General features: G+C 32.4%; 2 protein-coding genes across 2 annotated transcripts; one reads left to right on the forward strand and one right to left on the reverse strand.

Moving 5' to 3' along the window:
* Positions 1 to 4280: 4280 nt before the first annotated feature.
* On the forward strand, positions 4281 to 10551 carry LOC101217027 (pescadillo homolog). The gene is made up of 13 exons (XM_004139401.3): positions 4281 to 4508; positions 4634 to 4719; positions 5310 to 5564; positions 5676 to 5801; positions 6001 to 6085; positions 6173 to 6283; positions 7830 to 7923; positions 8024 to 8292; positions 8652 to 8759; positions 8860 to 8981; positions 9347 to 9566; positions 9658 to 9882; positions 10187 to 10551. Exons 1-13 carry the CDS (start codon positions 4467 to 4469, stop codon positions 10268 to 10270), a joined length of 1827 nt encoding a protein of 608 aa, XP_004139449.1. The 5' UTR covers positions 4281 to 4466; the 3' UTR covers positions 10271 to 10551.
* Positions 10552 to 14794: 4243 nt separating this feature from the next.
* Positions 14795 to 16295, reverse strand: LOC101217269. The gene has a single exon (XM_004139402.3). The coding sequence runs from the start codon at positions 15998 to 16000 to the stop codon at positions 15497 to 15499; it is 504 nt and encodes a 167-aa protein (XP_004139450.1). The 5' UTR covers positions 16001 to 16295; the 3' UTR covers positions 14795 to 15496.
* Between the last annotated feature and the right edge of the window lie 3632 nt (positions 16296 to 19927).

The following is a 19927-nucleotide window of genomic DNA, read 5'->3' on the forward strand; positions in this document are numbered from 1 at the left end:
TCTTCCATTAGACAAAGTTGTATAATGATGTCCTTCATCATGTTTACATTGAGTTTGTACCCCAAAATCTCCCCGGTATCAACTGCAATATTAAGATATTCACAGACCATTTTCTTCTCTATATGTTTCAACACAAATCTTATTGTTGTTGGTAGTTTTAATTCATTGATTTTTAGTTTCGTTCCTTTCAAAAATTCTAACTAACGAGATTTTCTGCCAGATGTCTATAAAAAAATGTTGAAAATAAAAATGAAAACATCCTAATGCAAAAACTCATATTTCAAAATTAAAACTTTACATTTTTTTTTTTTTTGTTCTTCTATGACTATAAGATGTTTTTACCATAGAACTATGAATCAATTGCAACGTATACATAATAAATGCTTCCAACACTCGGTATGGGCATCGAAGAATGGATGTCACTTGAAAGTTCAATGAGAATCCGCAGATCACCCACTCCAAGTCGTACTCTATAGACTACTTCATCTGCTCCTATTCTATTGAAAATAGTTCCTACCACAACAATGTTATCAACCTTTCCAATAGCAAGACTACATGGTCTCTCCTAAAAAATTACATTCACAAGCTTAACCATATCAAAAATTGAATTAAGCATAATAATAGGATAGTTTGGTGGTGGAAATTTTAAACATTTTAGTGCATCTACAAATGAAAAAGTATAATTATTTCTCAAAATACTCTTGAAATTTTGAAATGCACTCCCAACTTTTTTCATAATATCTTTCTTGGATTTTGGATTTGTTACAAATGATTTCTAAAAATGACCAAATAGCATATATAAACATTCTCGTCATATCTCATTGTATTATATTTAAGAATGAAAGAAGTATGTCTACTTGAATGCAAACATAAATTTTATCTTTTAATTCTGATGGTACGTCTAACCATGAAGCATATGTAATCGAAATGTTGTGTCGAACGCATGTTCCAATATAACTCACCATTTGAGTATCATTTGCACCAATCCATTCACCACGTTCGTTGTACTCAACAACCAATTGATTCATATTTGAGCTTTATGTCAAATGAACTATCATGGTAGGTCCACACACATATCTTTGACTAGGTACTATCCCTAAAATACTATCAAACTGGCCTTCATGATCGCCTCCAACTAAGAAGTGATCGTCATTACTACAGTCCATTAGTATCTAACCTGCAACAAAAAATAAATATTATTATAAAGCTAACAGCATTAATAAATAATAAGCAAAATAATAACAAACTTGACCATATAGTCCATTATGCATTGTTGTAACTCTACATGTCGTCTACCATCTCCGGTCATTGTCACGTACCAGATCACCGTCGACACTGGTCTCCATGGCACACGTTGTTCGTTTGCCATAACGTCTCTCCCTGTCACGTTTGAAGCCCAGTCGCTATCCACACAAAGCCTGTCGTGGAGTTTGAGCCTAGTCTTATTTCAGGTTGAACGTTCGAGTTCTCTCTGTCAAGCCGACATTCCTCCATTCACCGTTTGTCGAAGCTCCACCTAAAGCCAACCTTCCTTCCAGCATGCTTCCCTTAGCCATCCATCTCTATCCCGAGCTGCGACACTGTTCACCAACTGCCGAGCCAAATTCCCTAACTCAAGTCGTCAGCTTCAGTCCTAAGTTGTGCGCGTCGTTCTACTTTTTGTCGAGTGTCCAAGCTATATCCAAGTTGATCCTTCTCCCTTTCAGTCAAGAGCAAGTCGTAACCTCCTCCTAGTCGAGTCGTGAGGGCTTTTCCTTACTTGTAGCTTTTAAGCCCTTTTGGGTCATTTTGGTAAGTATTTTTGGGTTTGGTATGCCTAAACAAATATTCTTTGGATCTTAAATAATTTAAAGGGTGGAATTAAGTTGGATTTTTGTTCTTTGAAGGTTTTTGGCTAAATTCTTTGGAGTAATTATATGTGAAATTCCACCTTAAAGTTTGAATTGGTTTCAACCTCTTTCATTGGTATAATTGAAAGTTTAGGTTGATGTTGTTTGTCAAACCATTACTTTAATTTTGTTTATGTTTAGAATTTTGCGGAAGTTTTGACCGTGACTGTTAGGAAAAATTTGTTAGCTAATCTCAAGGCAAGAGATTCTACTATTAGACCTTTGAAAACAAAGACTTGCATGTATTTTTCATTATGCATTGATGTAGCTAAGATGCATAATGTGACATATATAACTGATTAATATAGATGACTACCATAGATGATTAATATGTTATGACTGATATATTATGAGTTATATGTTATGACTTATAAGTTACGACTGATACGTTATGACTGATGTGTTATGGTGCATGAGATATTAATCACCTAACAAGGAAGTTAGGATTGATATTCATGCCATGATAAGATGTTAATGATTTTTTACATGCTATGGACTGTGGTGTTCTGTTAACCTGTTTGCTAGGGTTGTACATATATGGGTATCCCACGGAATCACTATCTTTTTATGATTGTGTGAGTTCGATGGGACCACCAACATATGTTTTATGAGTGGTCTGACAGGGTCACTTACAACTTGATTCTCTTAGGCGTACCTTTGAGTACCTGAAGACCAGCTTCTCTTAGGTGTACCTTCGAGTTGTCGAAGACCAGTATCGGTTAGGTGTTCCTTCTGGTCACTAAAGACCAGTTTCTCTTATGTGTTCCTACGAGATCACTAGACAACGTGTGTTCGTGAGCAAGATAGTTATGTGGTACTTTCTTACGGAACCTTAATGAAAAGTTAACAGACACCTAGCAGGACTGGTAGTGGGTCTCTTACTGAGTATATCTTTATACTCGATTTTTATATGTTTAATTTTTAGGCAAAGGTAGAGGTAGAGGTAGAGGAAAGATGACGAATAACAAGAAGTGACTATGACTTAACATAGGAGAAATCTTATGTTGCTTCCACCTTTCAGTATTTGACTTTTAGCGTTTTATTTAAATTTATTGAACTTATGAATTACTTTCATGTTATTTTTTTTATTTAAAAGTTAAATAGGGTCCAAACTATAACTTTATCTCTATAGATTTTATTTACAATTTATAAATGAGTATTTGAAGTTTTTCATTGAAAAATTTAGAGTCTTCTTTTATTTTTAATAAGAAAGTTTTTATTTATTTTAGTAGTAATGACCTCAACTTAATATAAAGAGTTGAATTGTTACAACATATAACATTGACAAAAATAGAGCACTTGACAAAGATAGACAAATATAAACAAAGATAGAGCACTATAGACATTGACATTCTATTTTATTACATTCACTTATTTTTCATTATCTATCTGTTTTTCTTTTGACTTTCCTTTTGATTTGGTTGCTTTGTTAGCAGATGATGTTTGCTTTTTGTTCACCATATATTTATAAAAATGTTAGGGTTAAGTTACATATGAAATAAGAGTGGTTATTGTATTAAATGAAACAAAGATATATTCAAACCTTTTTATACTGGAGATAGATTGAGATAGATGGAACCAAAATGTTAAGCAACGAACGAAATGCCGAAAAATAATTTATTTGGAAGAACAAGATGGAGAAGAATTTATAAAGTTTGGTTGACGAAAGTAGATGAAAATGAATGATTGAAGAAGATGTACGATGAAAATGATATGAAGAAGTAGGGTGAAGAAGAGAAAGTTTGAAGAAGAGGATTCACCTTTTTATATCGCATTGATTTGAATGATATTTTCGTAATTATGCGTAATTGGGCTTGACTTCTATTCGGCTTTTCAAAACAATTGTTTATTTCGAAATAAACGATCATGTATAAGGATCCGAAAATTGTTTAAATTATATTAAACAATCGTTTATGTCTGGAACTTTCTTGCCATCGTTTAAAGTTTATTATCTTAAATTTAAAGTTTTTTTCCTCATTGTTTAAAATGAACTTCATGTATCATAATCTAAAAAATGTTAATTAAAGAATAATTATAATGGATAGCAATTACAAAAATAATAATGAAGTATATAGTAAAGTTTATAAGATTTCTATTGGTGTGGTTTTTCAATAATAATATTACTAATATTTGTAAGATAGTCTATACTTTTAATTTGGATAGATTTTGATAAATTAAACTATTTTTACCGTATTTAAAAAATAATGCTATATACTTAATTATATAATTAAATCTAATTGCAACTATCCTCAATATTTTCGGATTTTGCCATAAACTCAAATCAACGACCCAATTTTCCGAGTTAGCCCAAGCTAAAATCCACGGAGAAGCCCATTTAGGTGTCCGCTAGGGCAGCCAAGTCCGGCCCTAAGTTTCTACTCATACGCTTTTTTCTCTTCTCTTCCACTCTCACATTCCTTTTTTTTCCCACTGCCGCTACCGCTGCCGACGTCTCCACCCCCTCAGCACTACTTCTCTTTCTTCTTCTCCTTATACACACTTCCTCAATCACTCAACTCTCCTTTAATCGAGTTCTGCTAGGTTTAATTACTTTTCTTCGATTCAACCACAGAAAAAATGGTGAATAAAGTCACGAGGAAGAAGCATTACAGGCCGCCGGTAAGTTCGTTTTTGTTTCCATGTGTTTTCGTCACTGTTAATTGCTAATATTCGGGATTTTCAAGCTGTTCGACGACCAGAATGTTTTGCTTAGTTTTCTTTTCCTACTTTCCGTCGTTTATCAGGGGCAGAAGAAGGAAGGTAACGCAGCGAGATATGTGACCAGGTCGCAGGCTGTCAAGCAGCTGCAAATTGGTTTGCCGCTATTCAGGTATTTCTTATTTTACCTTGCATGAATTGTATGGTATTTCTATCGATTTGGCTTTGTAGTTTTGCTAGTTGTGTAGCTTAAGTTGGAGTTTCATCTGAATTCGTAGTAATGGCGAGGATGAAGTGGATAGTTCTGTTTGCTCGTCTATTTCAAATCTGGGAATAATTTTAAGTTATTTTCTACATACATACACGCTATAGCTGGGTAAAAAATTCATTTTAATCATGGATGCTGCGAAATGTTTTTTTTTTTTTAAGATTGAACATGTTTCTCTTTGATCGTAAGTACCTGATACGAACAAGTCTGCGTCTTACGTTTATCTTGATTGAAAATAATCATTATTGAAATAATCAGTATCATACTTAGTTGGAAATCCTTTCTCTGTTATTTTTTTTTCGGGCTTGGTTTCTTTATTCTCTTTGTATTCTATATTTTTTTTCCAATGAAAGCAGTTGCATTCGTTAAAAATAGTGTCTTAAGATGTTATATTGAAGCTGGTTGAGCTAGGGTGACTTTGTCTAACGTTTATCTTGATTGAAAATAATCATTATTGAAACAAGGACTTGGTTTGGTGTTTATTATTATGACAGGAAATTATGCATTTACAAGGGAGTATTTCCTCGAGAGCCAAAAAAGAAAGTTAAAGGAAATCACCACACTTACTACCATTTGAAGGACATTTCTTTTCTTCATCATGAGCCACTTTTGGAGAAATGTAGAGAGATTAGGGCGTATGAAAAGAAGATAAAAAAAGCTGATGCAAAAAAGAATAAAGAGCGTGCAAACTTTCTAATAGAACGCAGGCCTACATATCTATCTGGATTACTCAGAATAATAAAGGAGAGGTTTGTAAAGTTTTTTTCCCCTCCTACTAAGAGAATTAAATATTTTGTTTTCATTTTCATTGCCCATAATAATTTCTTTCCACTTGTTCCATGCTACGTTTGAACTTCTAGGTACCCAAAATTCATTGATGCACTTAGAGATTTAGATGATTGTCTCTCACTGGTACATCTTTTTGCGGCATTACCTGCTCAAGAGAGGTTAAAGGTTGAGGCAAAGCGCATTCATGAATGTCGTAGGTTGGTATTTACTGGCCACAAGAAAATTTTATGAATTACTTTTAATTGTGGTTGTTGATGTTGTCGTTGTTTCTAATTAATTATTTATTATTTCTTTTAAAAAGTTATGAATTACAATTATGTGTTTTTACTGTAGTGAACTTTTATTGTATTATTGGCATGGTAACAAAATGAATATTCCTTTTATATCTTTTGCTAGGTTGAGCCATGAATGGCAAGCATTTATTTCTCGAACTCATAAACTGCGAAAAGTATTTATATCTGTGAAAGGTATCTACTATCAGGTATGTCAGGATTTATATTGTGATATGGGATGCTATGTGAAGCATTTTATAATCCAAAGCATTGTTTTATCTCTGTTGTTTGTCTAGGCTGAGGTAGAAGGTCAAAAAATTACATGGCTTGCCCCTCATGCACTGCATCAGATATTGACTGATGATGTCGACTTAACTGTTATTCTTAACTTCATGGATTTTTATGAGGTAACACTTTGGTCCTATGCTGTGTTTTCAGTCATTCTATTTAAGCTTTTGGTTCGTCTTATTAGCTGTCTTTCCTGTGATCATTCTTGTAGTTTTTAGTATTATTCTTTTGGATAGGAGTCGTTTCTTTTCATCGACTCCTTTTTGTGGGCTTGTTTGTTGTATGCTCACGTACCCCTTTTGTTTATGTAATAACTTTGTCAATCCAAATGTATAACTAAAATATCGACAGAAAATGTTTTCTTCAAGGAACTAAATTTGGAGAGAGGGAACAATAAAAGAAGAAAATGGAGGAACATGATATGTATCAAAATTAACTTTGTTCGATAAAATGACTTTCATTGAGAAAGAATGAGAGAATACAAGGGTGACAAAAAAAAACCAGCCCACAAAACCAGCTCATTAAAGAAAGGGGTACCAAGTAAAATGGTTCCTATAGAATAGTTACAAAAGTTCTTTGAAACTGAAGCCCTAAGAGACGTGATATCTAACCAAAGACCAAATCTCACTATGCCCTCTCTCTCTCTACCCCTAAACACCCTATCATTCCTTTCGCCTTTTTCTTTGGGGAGGGTGTGGGGGACGAACTACCTTGATGCTTGTACATACTTGTTTTCTACTCTTTTTTACATTGGTTTCTGACAGAGCATGTGAAAATGACCGGGGAAATAAGAAATTGTGCTACAAGCAATGTTGTTGAGGCACAATTGGGTGCTCACCAGAGGCGAGCAGAGAGGCCTTAAAGCCTTGCAAGTTCACAAGGCGAGCACCTTTAGTAATACACTTGCCTATTGTGCCTTGCAGTTGCCTTGAACTTACATTCAAGGTGACCCGGGCCCTTGCCTTGATCAATTGCTCAAACTTTTTTTTTTCAGAAAAAGGAAATTCCTCTCCAATACTCTGATTAAGAGGAAGTATCTGTAGGGAGTGTCTCGTGCTTTGAACATACTGGTTATGAGTAGTATTTTTTATTATATCTATGAGTGTCTTGACCAGTTTATGTGAATCTCATAGGACAACCTACTTAAACCCGGCAACATTTAGATGTCAACGGAACTCTTAGGATATTAAATCCTAGGTAGGTGGCCACCATGAATTGAATCCACAATCTCTTAGCCCTTTATTGAGAAAATATCTCCGTTTAACCATTAGGCCAACCCATTAGTTACAAGTATTTCCCAGCATGAATAATTGAGAAATATAATATTTTTGAATGCATGTCACATTCCATCCAGCATCTGACACTGCTAACCTTGAAGATTCTTGTACCATTCTAGCAAACACTTTGGTCTACCTGATGGGTAAAAAAAATCTAGTTGTGCCAACTACTAATTGGTTATTGTACAAGTACAATCATTTTTCCATTGGATTAGAAATAAAAAACTGTAGTGTTCTATTTGTTTGGACACTTAATTATTCAATTCTAATGAGGAAAAGAGGAAAAAAAGTGCAATGCTCATGCATCATGTTAATGTTCACCTATTTGGAATGTTTTCCTTCTTGTTTTTGATGTTTACTGGATGCTTTGAAATTATTTTCGGTGCAGAAACTTCTTGCCCATGTGAACAAACACTTATTTAACTCAATTAATTTGGAGTATCCTCCAATTCTTGACCCTCGTTTGGAGGCTTTGGCAGCAGGTGATTTTGATGTTCAGTTGAAAAGATTATCAATTTGAATTTCTGTAATTTATTCACCTTATCGTTCTTCATTCATCACTATTATTTTGTGAACATGCAGATTTTTATGCTTTGTTAAGATTCTTCGATGCCAACACGAGAACTTCCCTATTAAATCCTCAGACTTCTAGTTCATCTCAATTTGGACAAGTAGATGCCGAAGACTCTGAGCTTAGACTTGCACAGCTTCAACACCAGCTTCCCTTAAATGAGCCAACTGCGTTGATGCATCTTGTTGAAGATGCATCTGGTATGGATGAGGACGAGGACGAAGATACTCGAGAATGCAAGAAACTTTTTAAGAATATGAAGTTCTTCTTGAGCCGGGAGGTAAGCTTATGTTCCATTTTGTCATACTGATCGAAATTATTAGAGAATCTTGAGAAGATAGAATTGTGTAAGTAGACTTTATGCAGTAACTTGAAAATCCAGTAGAAGAAAAATTCCAAAACTCTAGAAAGAGAGGTTTCAGAGAGTGAAGGGAAGATGTATCATATCCATAAGCAAGCGTATTACTAGATAGTTATTTGGTGGATATTAAAAATGAAATTGTCATCTTTTTTTATCATTCTCTACAACCATGGATATTAGATACTGCTAATTGCTGTCTCAATAGCCAATGCCTCCTTTCTAAAATCTGGATCTTATGGTTTACTATCTGTCAATGTTATCCCAACTCCCATGTTTAGGTTCATAGAGAATCACTGCTTTTCATCATTCCTGCATTTGGTGGCATGGTTTCGTGGGAAGGAGATGGAGCACCATTTAAGGAATCTGAAAAAACCATTACTCATCAGGTTTGCCAGTAATTATGACGCATTGGGGTGGCTTATTATGATATGATTATAATACTTCCTGCAAGTCTTTTCATGTCTTCCTGAATATTTCTAAATGCAGATTGTTGACCGGTCAACACAGACTCACAAGTTCCTCTCTAGAGACTATGTTCAGCCACAATGGGTTTTTGATTGTGTGAATAATCGGATAATCTTACCGACTGAGGATTATTTGGTGGGAAGGTACTTCCATTTTTTAAAATCTACAGTGGGATTTGCTTCTGTGAATTATGTAATTACTCCACTTTCCAAATTCTTTGAGGAATGTATTCGGATGCTCTTTTAATATAAAGCAACTCTATGAATTAGAAGTTTGTCCATGTTTCTAAAACTCTTTCTTTTTAAATAAATCCAAAACAATTTTCAAGGAAACACACCATTTTGTTGTTTTCAGGCTGCATTTTTGTTGTGTCTAAACCCACTCTTGAATTTTCTTTTTTACTTTTCTGTGTACATACTTCATAACATAAAATTTAGTATATATGTTGTTTTTAAGCCTTGATATTTATTCTTTTGAATTAATATATCTATTTTCTAAACACTCACAGGGATCCTCCTCCACACTTGTCACCTTTTGTTGACAATGATGCAGAAGGATATGTTCCTGATTATGCTGTGACCCTGAACAAGTTGAAAGCGGATGCCAAAAATGAAATCTTGCCGTTGCCGGGAGTAGGGAAAGAAGATTTGGATGATCCTCAGAAATTATTGGATGCAGGTGTCATTGATCGAGCCAAGGCTATTGAAGCTGCTGAGATGAAACAGAAGGTATACTTTTGCAATGCTAACATTTCAGTGCAACTGCTGCTTAAACGTTGTGTACGCTCTTATTTTGTTGGTTGTATTTTCCCCAATGCAGATGATGGCTCTTGAGAAAGAGTATCATGATGAGTTGAAATTGGAGCTTCAAGGAGGAAAGTATTCTTCAGCTATTTCAAATGTTGATAAGCAGTTGCCTGATCAGGAGAAAGAGGGTGGTGAGGACACCAACCTCCCTGATTATCAACAAATGGCCGAAGATACCGATAAATTGTCGAAGGTTATGATGTCTCGGAAGAAGAAAAGTCTTTATGAAGCTATGCAGGTATGATAGTGCTTGAACTTTTTCTTAATAGTCTAATCATAAACATACACAATAGGGCTCTTGCTTTTGTTTTTTGTTTTCATTTTTGTTTCCAACGTGGTTGAAGGTAATATGCATCCATAGAATGAATATACACAACGTTAATTTATTCATCATACATATTACTCTAAGTCATCTGAGAATAATATTTTCAAGTCCCAATTTAATTACACATTACTCAATCCATCTTTCTAAAACATAACTTTCACGTCTCTTTTCGATAACATTATTTTGAGTTCTGAGAAATTTCTCTTATTGATATCAGATTGGGAAAAGAACGAAGAAGGGGAAAATTGATCTTCTGCATGAAAGGAAGAAAAAGCATAAAGAATCTCACAAATCGCAGTAAGTCGTTAGCAACCACAATTTTGTTCTTAATTATTTGTAATATTATATTTTTAGATGGTCGATTAGTTTGTTCAAGGGAATCGAACTTTGTTGTTTGTCTCTCTTGAAGGTTCCTAAGTTTTATGTCTGTTTTAATAGAATTTTTAACACCAATTTACTACTTTCTACTTTCGGAACAACACATGAATCATTTTAAAAACCCACTCTATGCTCTCACCCCACCTCTCTTTGATATAGTTTGTTGGATTTAAAATTATCAGTCGGGTGGAAAGTTTTCCATTATTCTTGGCTTCCCAAAACAGTATTTAAGAATGATTAAATTACTAAATCATTTTCACGGATCAACCCAATCCAACTTTTGTGGTTTAGGGCTGTTTTGGGTTCAAATAAATGAAAATTTTATTAGTGTTTCATGGGTTTATCTAAAATAATTCAACCCAAAATAATTCGAACTAACCTTTGTTTGAATTTTTTAGATTAGGTGTGCTTAAATTCTAAGAATTCGAACTGCCCATTGATTGTAACCTCAACATTTAATTCTGACTTTGTACTCCACTTCTGCCATCATGGTTGTGGTTAGTGCTTTCTTTTTCTTTTTCTTTTTCTTTTTTTGGGTATGGTTGATGATGAAGATGAATGCTTCTTTTTGTAGACAGATCAGTATTTTGTTATTTTTGAAAATGTCTCAATTAAAAAATTAAGAGAATAGAAGTTCTAAAAAATTTGACTATATCCAATTTGTGTGAAAAAAAATGAGGAAGATTACGTTTTTCATATAATTTATATACTTTGTAAAAATACAATTTACATCTAGAATTACATATTTTATATATTGCACTGAGGTATGGTAAATCTGAATCAAGGATGTTTTCATTATCATCTTGAAATTTATAAGATCTTTCGCATTGGAATGTTCAATGATGTTTTTATCTATATAAACTAAAATTTCTAAAATTAACTTAAGGTCACTACTTAATAAAATTAACATATACAAAACTTAAAACTTAAAAACAATGCAAAGTCTAATAATTTTATTAAATAAAAATGAAATAAAACAATAATAATTTTATTAAATAAAAATAAAATAAAACAAGAGGTTGTTAAAAATAGCAAATTTGACCATATTTATAATATATAACAGAATTTCTAGATTTTATCAATAATAGACCAAGTCACGTAATGGAAGTCTATAAAGATTATGTGTTTGGGAAAGTTTATAGTGTTATGATAGTATGCGTTTGAAAGAAGTTAAATGTTACATTGTCTAACAATTTCGAATGTAAAAAATTAACATAATATGACGGCAGACGCTACAATGACACAAAATTATATATATAAATAATGCAAAGTAAACAAGGATAAAGTATTGAAATGTCGCTTTGGTCTTGCAGCCTTGTTCGTTCGTGATTGCTCATGTATGGAAATATTTGTTAAAATTATACACGCATACTGAAAATTAAATGAAATAACATATAATTACAATATGTAGATCTCAGTTGAAATGCATGACTCATATAGTGATCGCATAGGAAGTGTCAATCTTCAAGACGTCCCACCAATATGTTCAGTGAGTTGGCACATGCATGTTCAAGGTCGCTGTACTTTTTGAAATGTCTATGACAGTCGCCCCTGAACTCCTTGAAAGATGTGAGCATTTGATGTTCAACAAATCTAGTAAGTGCTTGATCGTTGAAATCAAGGATGAAAAAGCGCTAGGAAGTAAAAAATTTCACACGTTAGCTTTGTTTATACATATGTATGTCTAAACAAAAAAACTAACTCACTGCTAAATTTACCTATAGAGCGCTCTTCACCACCTCAATTTATTCTCCCCCAACATTAGGCCACTTAAGGCAACATACTGGAAGTCCAACATTAGCCCACTTAAGGCAACATATTGAAAATGTATTTCTCACAAATGGTGTTGCTAAACCGTACAACATGTGGGGATATTGACTTCTCCACTTCTGAGGCTATGGTAATTGGAATTCTACCATGCCTATGAACGTACCTCTCCAACACCAAGTTTCGAGACTGTTGACATCTCTTAGGAGTCGGAGAGGGTTGAGACACATCTGCTGTAGAAATCAAGTTATGTTAGAAACAAATTGTGACTAAATGTAATTGTTCGCAATTAACATCAAATTACCACTCACTAGAACTGTCGTCCACCGAGGACATTGCTCCCAGGTTGTTCAACTCGTCACCGAACTCGAGAAATAGAGCATCTGTCTCATCAAAAGTGCTCGAGAATGATGACATGGTACATGTGGACATAAAATCCAAAATTAATTAAACAAATACCAGTACATGAAACTAAATGCATAAAATTTCAATTACTCCACGAATAAACTATGTCCAATCCAACCCTTGTCCATCGTTAAAGACCTAAAACATAAATATATTTGATCATTAATCATATATTCCTCCTCTCAAATCCTAAACTTAATTACTCCATGAATAAGTTGTCATCAATCCCCCATATTTTTCACTCAAGCTAAGTTTAAACTACAAAGGCTACCATAACTGCAGGATAGCCAGAACAAACTAACCACACAAATAACTTCAATTTTTAAAACCTACCAACATACTTTAAACTTCCAATACGAACTTTCTCTTCCACCTCAAGTTTCAATTCATCAAACCCCTCCTCCCCCTCAAACTTTCTCTACATCAAATTTTAAATTAATTCATAAATCCCACGAGCACTTAAAATTCAAATTGAATACCAAAAACTAAATCAAAAACCAAATCCTAAACCATATTCAAATTCAAAATTTTATTCCTAAAACAAATTTATAATCTAAATAAAAAAATATTCCAAAACCAAACAAATCCCGGACTAAAACAAACTAAATCTAAACTAAAATAAAACAAAAATTAAACTACTTAATGGATAGGTGCGGCGACAACAAAACGACAAAATAAGGTGACAAAGCAACGACAGCCAGGGACCGCAAGGGTGGCAAAACTCGGTGACTCCTTCTTCTCTCTCGATTTTGTCTCTCTTTCTTTCCCTTCTGTGAATTTTGTGATTTATAGAACTGAAAGAGTTTATGTGTGGGGGCACTCCTGACACACATCGAAAACGTCGAGAAAACACAACCACTTCCAACGCTTTATGTAAAGCGTTGGGAGTAAAGTCCTCAAACACCAACGTTTCACTTATGGCATCAGGAATATGTACAAACTTTTCCGACGCCATGCAATAAAATCAAGAGAAATGTCATTTATTATTTAATCCATCCATTTCATTCGACACAATGATCTAGCCCGTCGAAAATAGGGTCCTACTTTCAACATATGCTTGGGTACGTTAGGGATGGTTGAACAATTAAATAATATATTTCACTTTCCACGCAACCAGTCCTAACGTTACTAATTACAGCGTCGGAAAACAGCATTGTCGATAGTAACATTTTAGCATCGGTGGATGTGCCTATCCTCGACGTTCCTATCGCCAACATCCTCAACGAAGTTGGAAGAACTCCGATTTCTTGTAGTATGATCCATAGGTACACCCCTAAATCGTGGCAACAATTCCAACGAAAAATCCTATACTATATCCGGCTTCAAAGACGCAAAATATGTATCAAAATCGTTTATAACACTTATTTTGTATCTTTAAATCTCAATTTTCTAGTAGGGCAGAGCTTTTATAATTTGAAAAAACTTAAAAAGAATAGTGTCAATGATTAGATAAACCACCGATAAGTAGTTCTTTGATTAGAAATCATATACTAAGCTTTAATCATAAATTAAGAAACTAAATTTGAACTTTCTTCAAATAATGACCAATTTTAATTGCTCTTACATATATGTGTGTGTATATAAAGCAAAGGGTCCCCATTCTTGTTGGTCCATAACTTTATATAAGTCATAACAAGTAAAACTTAGTAACTTTTGCTTTTCCTTTTTTCTCATAAAGGTTAGAACTTTATATATAAATTTGGTCAGCCTGCCATTTAGTAAGAACTTTGGACCTGAAACAGTGGCTTTGTTTAGGAATCAACCCACCATTTTCAAAGTCCACAATTCAACTAAATGATTTTAATAAATAAAAGTTTGTTCCTTCTTCTACTTTGAAATAGAACAAATCTTTTGAATTACAATAGTATTCTAAGAAAAGAAAAAGGAATTAATAAACTAAGCATCAATTAAATAAAATTATTACATAATTAAACTCTAACTACCTTTAAATGATTGAAGATGAGAGCTCAACCAAGTAGACTTAAATATAACAATGGGAACAGCCCCAATAATGCAAAGGTGCTTTTATATATATATATTAGACCATGATTAAAGACCCATATTATTCAAAAAGGACTAATATCTCAATAAAAGAAAGGTCAATATTAAATTAACCCAAAAATAAATAAATAAACATCATGAATTGGTCCACTAAAATTGAGACATAAAAAAGGATTTTTCTAAATTTTGGAATAATGAAAACAAAAATACATTCATACTAGATTTCACTCTATGACAACTAAACATTATGAGATCACAGTTGTACACCATTGAATTAAATGCAATGTAAATTAATTTTAACATTAGATACAATTTTATACCAAAAAAGTTATTAAATACAGAATACATTGTAATAATAACTTTATAGCCCAACTCATAAACTCATCAAAATAAAGAAGTAATATTAAATAATTGTTACATTATTTAATTATACAAAGTAGAAGATTTAAACGGATGACTTCTTAATTAAACAAAATCAACCAAACAAACAAGCGAGATTAATTAAATGATTTTAGTATACTTTAATTAAGAAAAGTGTACGTTATTTATTATAATTGTTAAGAAATAAAAATAAAATAATAGGGGCATCTTTTCAGATCAAAATTGCCCAATAAATTATAATTTTGAACGAATAAGAGAAAAAGAATACCAATATTGAAGAATTGATTAATTAAAAAAAGTATAAAATATTTCTATCCTTCTCGTGAAATTCAAAATACAAAATATTCCGAATTACAGATGTGAAAAAAAAAACGATGATCGGAGCGATCGAAACACAGCCGAGATAGGGCGGCCAAACGGCGGAAAAAATTAAGAGAGGAAGAGGGAAGGATCAAAAATTTTGGGGGAAGAGAGATGAAAAGTCTTACTCATGAAATGAATTGGTATATTCTATTGGAATATTCCGAGAGTTTTTTTTTTTGTTTAATTGTTCTTCGTGTTTGTTCAAATTCAATCCCAATCCAATCCAATCCAATCAATCTTCGAATCCAGTTTTTTGCCAAATCGCATCTCGAACTCTGCTCAGATCTCTCCCTTTCAACGTTCTTCCAATTCCTTCATGAACCGAAAACGAAGCAATCCTGGTCTTCGCCAGAAATTCATGTGGCGGAACCCTAAATCGCTTTTCCTCGACCTCATCGCCTTCGTCGTCGCCGTCTTCATCCTCAAAGTCATCTCTCCTGTTGTCGATATACTCGTTTCTAAGGATCTTCGACCAATCAGGGATGTTAACCGGAAGAGAGGCGGCGGAAACCGTCGTAACGCTCCGGTCTCCGACGTCGACAGGGGAAATCCGCTTTGAGATTCGAGATTTGGAAGCCGGCCGACGGAACTCCGGGGAGGTTCCGGAGTGGGGAGAGTTGAAAAGGTCGGACTCATCGAAATCGAAAGCGGCGTCGTTACGGTGGTGGTCAGGTCCGTCACCGGGGGAAAGAAAACGGAACTTAGAGCGAGAGAAGTAACTCTTACCAGTTGCCATCAAAAGGGTAAAGAGAAAAACAAAAAGAAAAAGAAAATAAAAGTCCGTCTCACTGAATTGTGTTTGGATTTTGTTGAATTGGAATGGAGAGATTTTGAATTTTTTTTTTGGGAGTTGAGATGGTTAAAGAGAAATGGAGATTTTGAGGGCTTTTAAAAAGTTTTTGGGGGGCTGAAGAAGAAGAAGAAGAAGAAGAAGAAAGAAGAAATAAAGAAGCGGATAAGATTTTCCTCCAAAATTACCAAAAACTCCCTGTTTTTCTTTTTTCCTTTCTCTCTCTCTTTTTTTTTTTTTTTTAGTTATATGGGAAATTGACAAGTTTATAGAATTTAGGAATTTATAATATAAATTTATATACTTCAAATGATTCCAATTATTCTTTTCCCCCCTGATTTGATGCCTCCCTCTCTGTCACATGCCTTTATTCCTCCTTTTAAACTTCCTTTTCATTCTTTTATTTATCTCTTATATATTTCTATACCCCCCCCTTTTTTTTACTATTATTTTAATTATACCAATTGCAATCTAGTTTTCTATAAATATTATTTAATAAAAACAATACTGAGTAACATCCTAGGCTACCCATTCCTTTTGTACGGTCATTATTTGTTATATCATAAAATCTTTCTTTTAACTTCTTTACCAAAGTATTATATACATATATATATATATATTATTAAAGTTTAATGTCAATATTATTCTTCACTTTCATACACATTTGAAAACAGCGTACCAGAATGGAGCATAAATTCGTTACTTACGATATTGGAGGAAATTTTTATACCTAAAATTCTATGACGCTGATTTTAACTTTTGAAATATTACGGATGTTTTTCAAATCAAGGGTAAGGTCAAAAGTTTTAAAAATATATATTTAAAAACATTTTTAAAAATAATAAGATGACAACTAACCCAAACTAACTTATAACTTTGGATTTATTCTTCATAAACTTATTTATCTCAAATCAAATATATATATATTAGTGTCTTCATTACTTTTTTCCTAAAAGTTTATCTTCAACAACGTAATCAACCTTTACATATTTGAACTCAAACAAAATACAAATACTCAAAGTTTGACTAATTTATTTAAATAATTATCAACAAAACAAATGATAGGGATAAAAATAGTAATAGTGATTTATTTATCATATCTGTAAAATAATTAAATTAGAAATGTTTTTTTCTTTTAAAAAAAGTGTTAGATGAAAAATAAAGTGTCTGAACACGTATAAATATTATCTTAATTGAACTAAAACGAGTACGACTAAACTAATATGGTATTTATATGGAAATTTCAACTACACGTCTCATTAGTTGTAAAAAAAAAGGAAAAAGAGGTAATTATTCTAAATTTGAATGTCAAGGTGTTAAATGAACTTCACAGCTCACAATTGTTAAGGAGTATATTCTTGCAAACAAAAAAAAAATTGCTTAAAAGAGAAGTAAAATATCTTTATATTTTATTTAACAATTTTCTTATATTTGAATATTCTTTAAAATAGAAACGCATTTTCTTAGGCCATCGAACTTGAATTCCAACTCAGTATTAATTTTAAAAATCCAAGAGATATAGAATCAAATAAATCACACATTAGATGATATACATTAATAGTATTTATTTTATTTGTTAAAATAGAATACATTATTTATTTACTTACTTTAAAGTTTTTAAGATGTATAAAATAAATATACAAATTGACATTTTAGTTTTCCTTTAAGAAGAAAACTTGACCATTTTAACTCTAATATTGACGTATAATAATTATAATAACAAGAATATTATTAAATTGCATGAACATCCTAATAAAAGAAGAAATTGATTAAATAGTATCGAAACTGACAAAATATTTATACGATATAGAACAATTTTGAAACGAAAAATGTCCACAGTCTCATAATAAAAAATACCTAAAATGTTACCGTCAACAAACTATTAATCGGCCATACAATGCATACGTGTATTTTTTTTCTTCTAAATGATCATGATACGCGATCGTGTAGAAAATGATACACGATCGTGTAGTTTTTTTTTTTTTACAATGAAAAAAATGTTTCAAATCTAAACGATCATGTGCACTACGGTAAACGAGCGTTTAGATCATATTCACACAATCGTATGGTTCTTTTAAAATGATTGGAAAATGGCGTCAAGTCTAAACAATCATGTTGACCAACCTAAATGACCGTGTTGACAATGGTAAGTAATCTTTTAGATTATATCCACATGATCGTGTTGTTCTTTTTAAATAATGGAAAAAGAACTTCAAATCTAAACAATCGTGTTGACCATGTTAAACGATCGTGTTGACTATGATAAACGATCATTTATATCATATCAACACCATCGTGTAGTTCTTTTTAAACGACGAGAAAAGAACTTCAAATCTAATGACTGTGTTAACCATGATAACAATCATGTTGACTAAAATAAACGATCGTTTAAATCATATTCACATGATCATGTAATTCTTTTTAAAGGACGTGGAAATGATGCGTAAAGTACTTCAAATCTAAACCATCGTGTAATTCTTTTTAAACGATGCGAAAGGGCTTCAAATTTAAACGATTGTGTTGACAATGTTATTTAGTCATGTTGATCGTGTTGACTAGGTAAGCAATCATTTAGATCCTATCAAAGTGATATTCAAACGATCTTGATATTATGGAAGAGGAGCTGGACAAGAGAAAGAGAAGATGAAGAAATAAAGAAAAAGAAGATGAAAAAAAAAACTCGAAGATGAGCTAAAGAAATCTGAAAATGAAAATAAATAAATCGCAAAGATAAGTAGAAGAAAGCAAATCATTCAAAATATCAAGGAAAAATATGAAATTTATGAAAATATTATATTGACTTCATGGAGTTTTCATTTTTGTTACACGGACCATAAATATTTTGATGTTTTATTATGTTTATGAAAATTAACCTAATATTATTTTATATTATGGAAAAACGGTGTTGAAAATGGATGGGTAGATCATTATTTATTGAATTGTTATTGCTTCTTGAAAAACTATTTTTAGTAAGTAGATGTTAAACTAGACTTCATTGATATGTATTTTTCCAATCGTGTTGAAATATATATATATATATATATTATAAATATTAGGTAAATAGATGCCGGTTATCCAATCAAGCTTAGCGTTCATAGCCACGTGTCACCCTTTTAATCATTCAATCTAACAACTGTGACATGCATGTGTCTTGAAGACATCATCGCTTAGTGGGCCATGTAACTCATCTCATCCTTACCTAATTAAGCATAGTCATTTTGTGCATTATGTGGATACATCAATTGGAGGATTTTTCAAAGAAATGGGAGGTAGATGATTTCTGTGAGAATTTCTAAATATTTTAAGAATAATTTACATAAATGTAACAAAACCAAAAAATATTTCCGGTTAGTGTAACAAAAAACAAAAGCTCATGAAGCCGGTAAAATATTTTCATAATTTCCAGATTTGTTCTTGAATATTGCGAGTGATTGGTCGCTTCTCTTTCTTCTTCTTCCTTCTTTGTGATTTCCTCTTTTCCAAAATTTTTCATCTTCTTTATTTTATTTCTTATATTTTCTAAATGTTTTATTCTTTCATTTAAATCTCTTATTTCTTTTTCATCATTTTCGGCAAGATTCTTTGAAGTTATTTCACGATTGCTTCAATAATTTTTTTCATCTTCATTATATTCGAGAATATCATGTTTGTTTAAATACAATTTTAAACGATCAATATGATTGTTACCATTATCAACACGATCGTTTATCCTAGTCAACATGATCGTTTGAATTTAAAGTCTTTTTTTCATCGTTTAAAATGAACTCCATAATGGTGTTGACATAATTTAATAGATCGCTTGCCACAATCAACGTGATTGTTTAACATGGTTAACACGATCGTTAGATTTGAAGTTTTTAACGATAATTTACA

Source organism: Cucumis sativus, chromosome 1 (assembly GCF_000004075.3).
Source record: "Cucumis sativus cultivar 9930 chromosome 1, Cucumber_9930_V3, whole genome shotgun sequence".
Taxonomy (NCBI): Eukaryota; Viridiplantae; Streptophyta; class Magnoliopsida; order Cucurbitales; family Cucurbitaceae; genus Cucumis; species Cucumis sativus.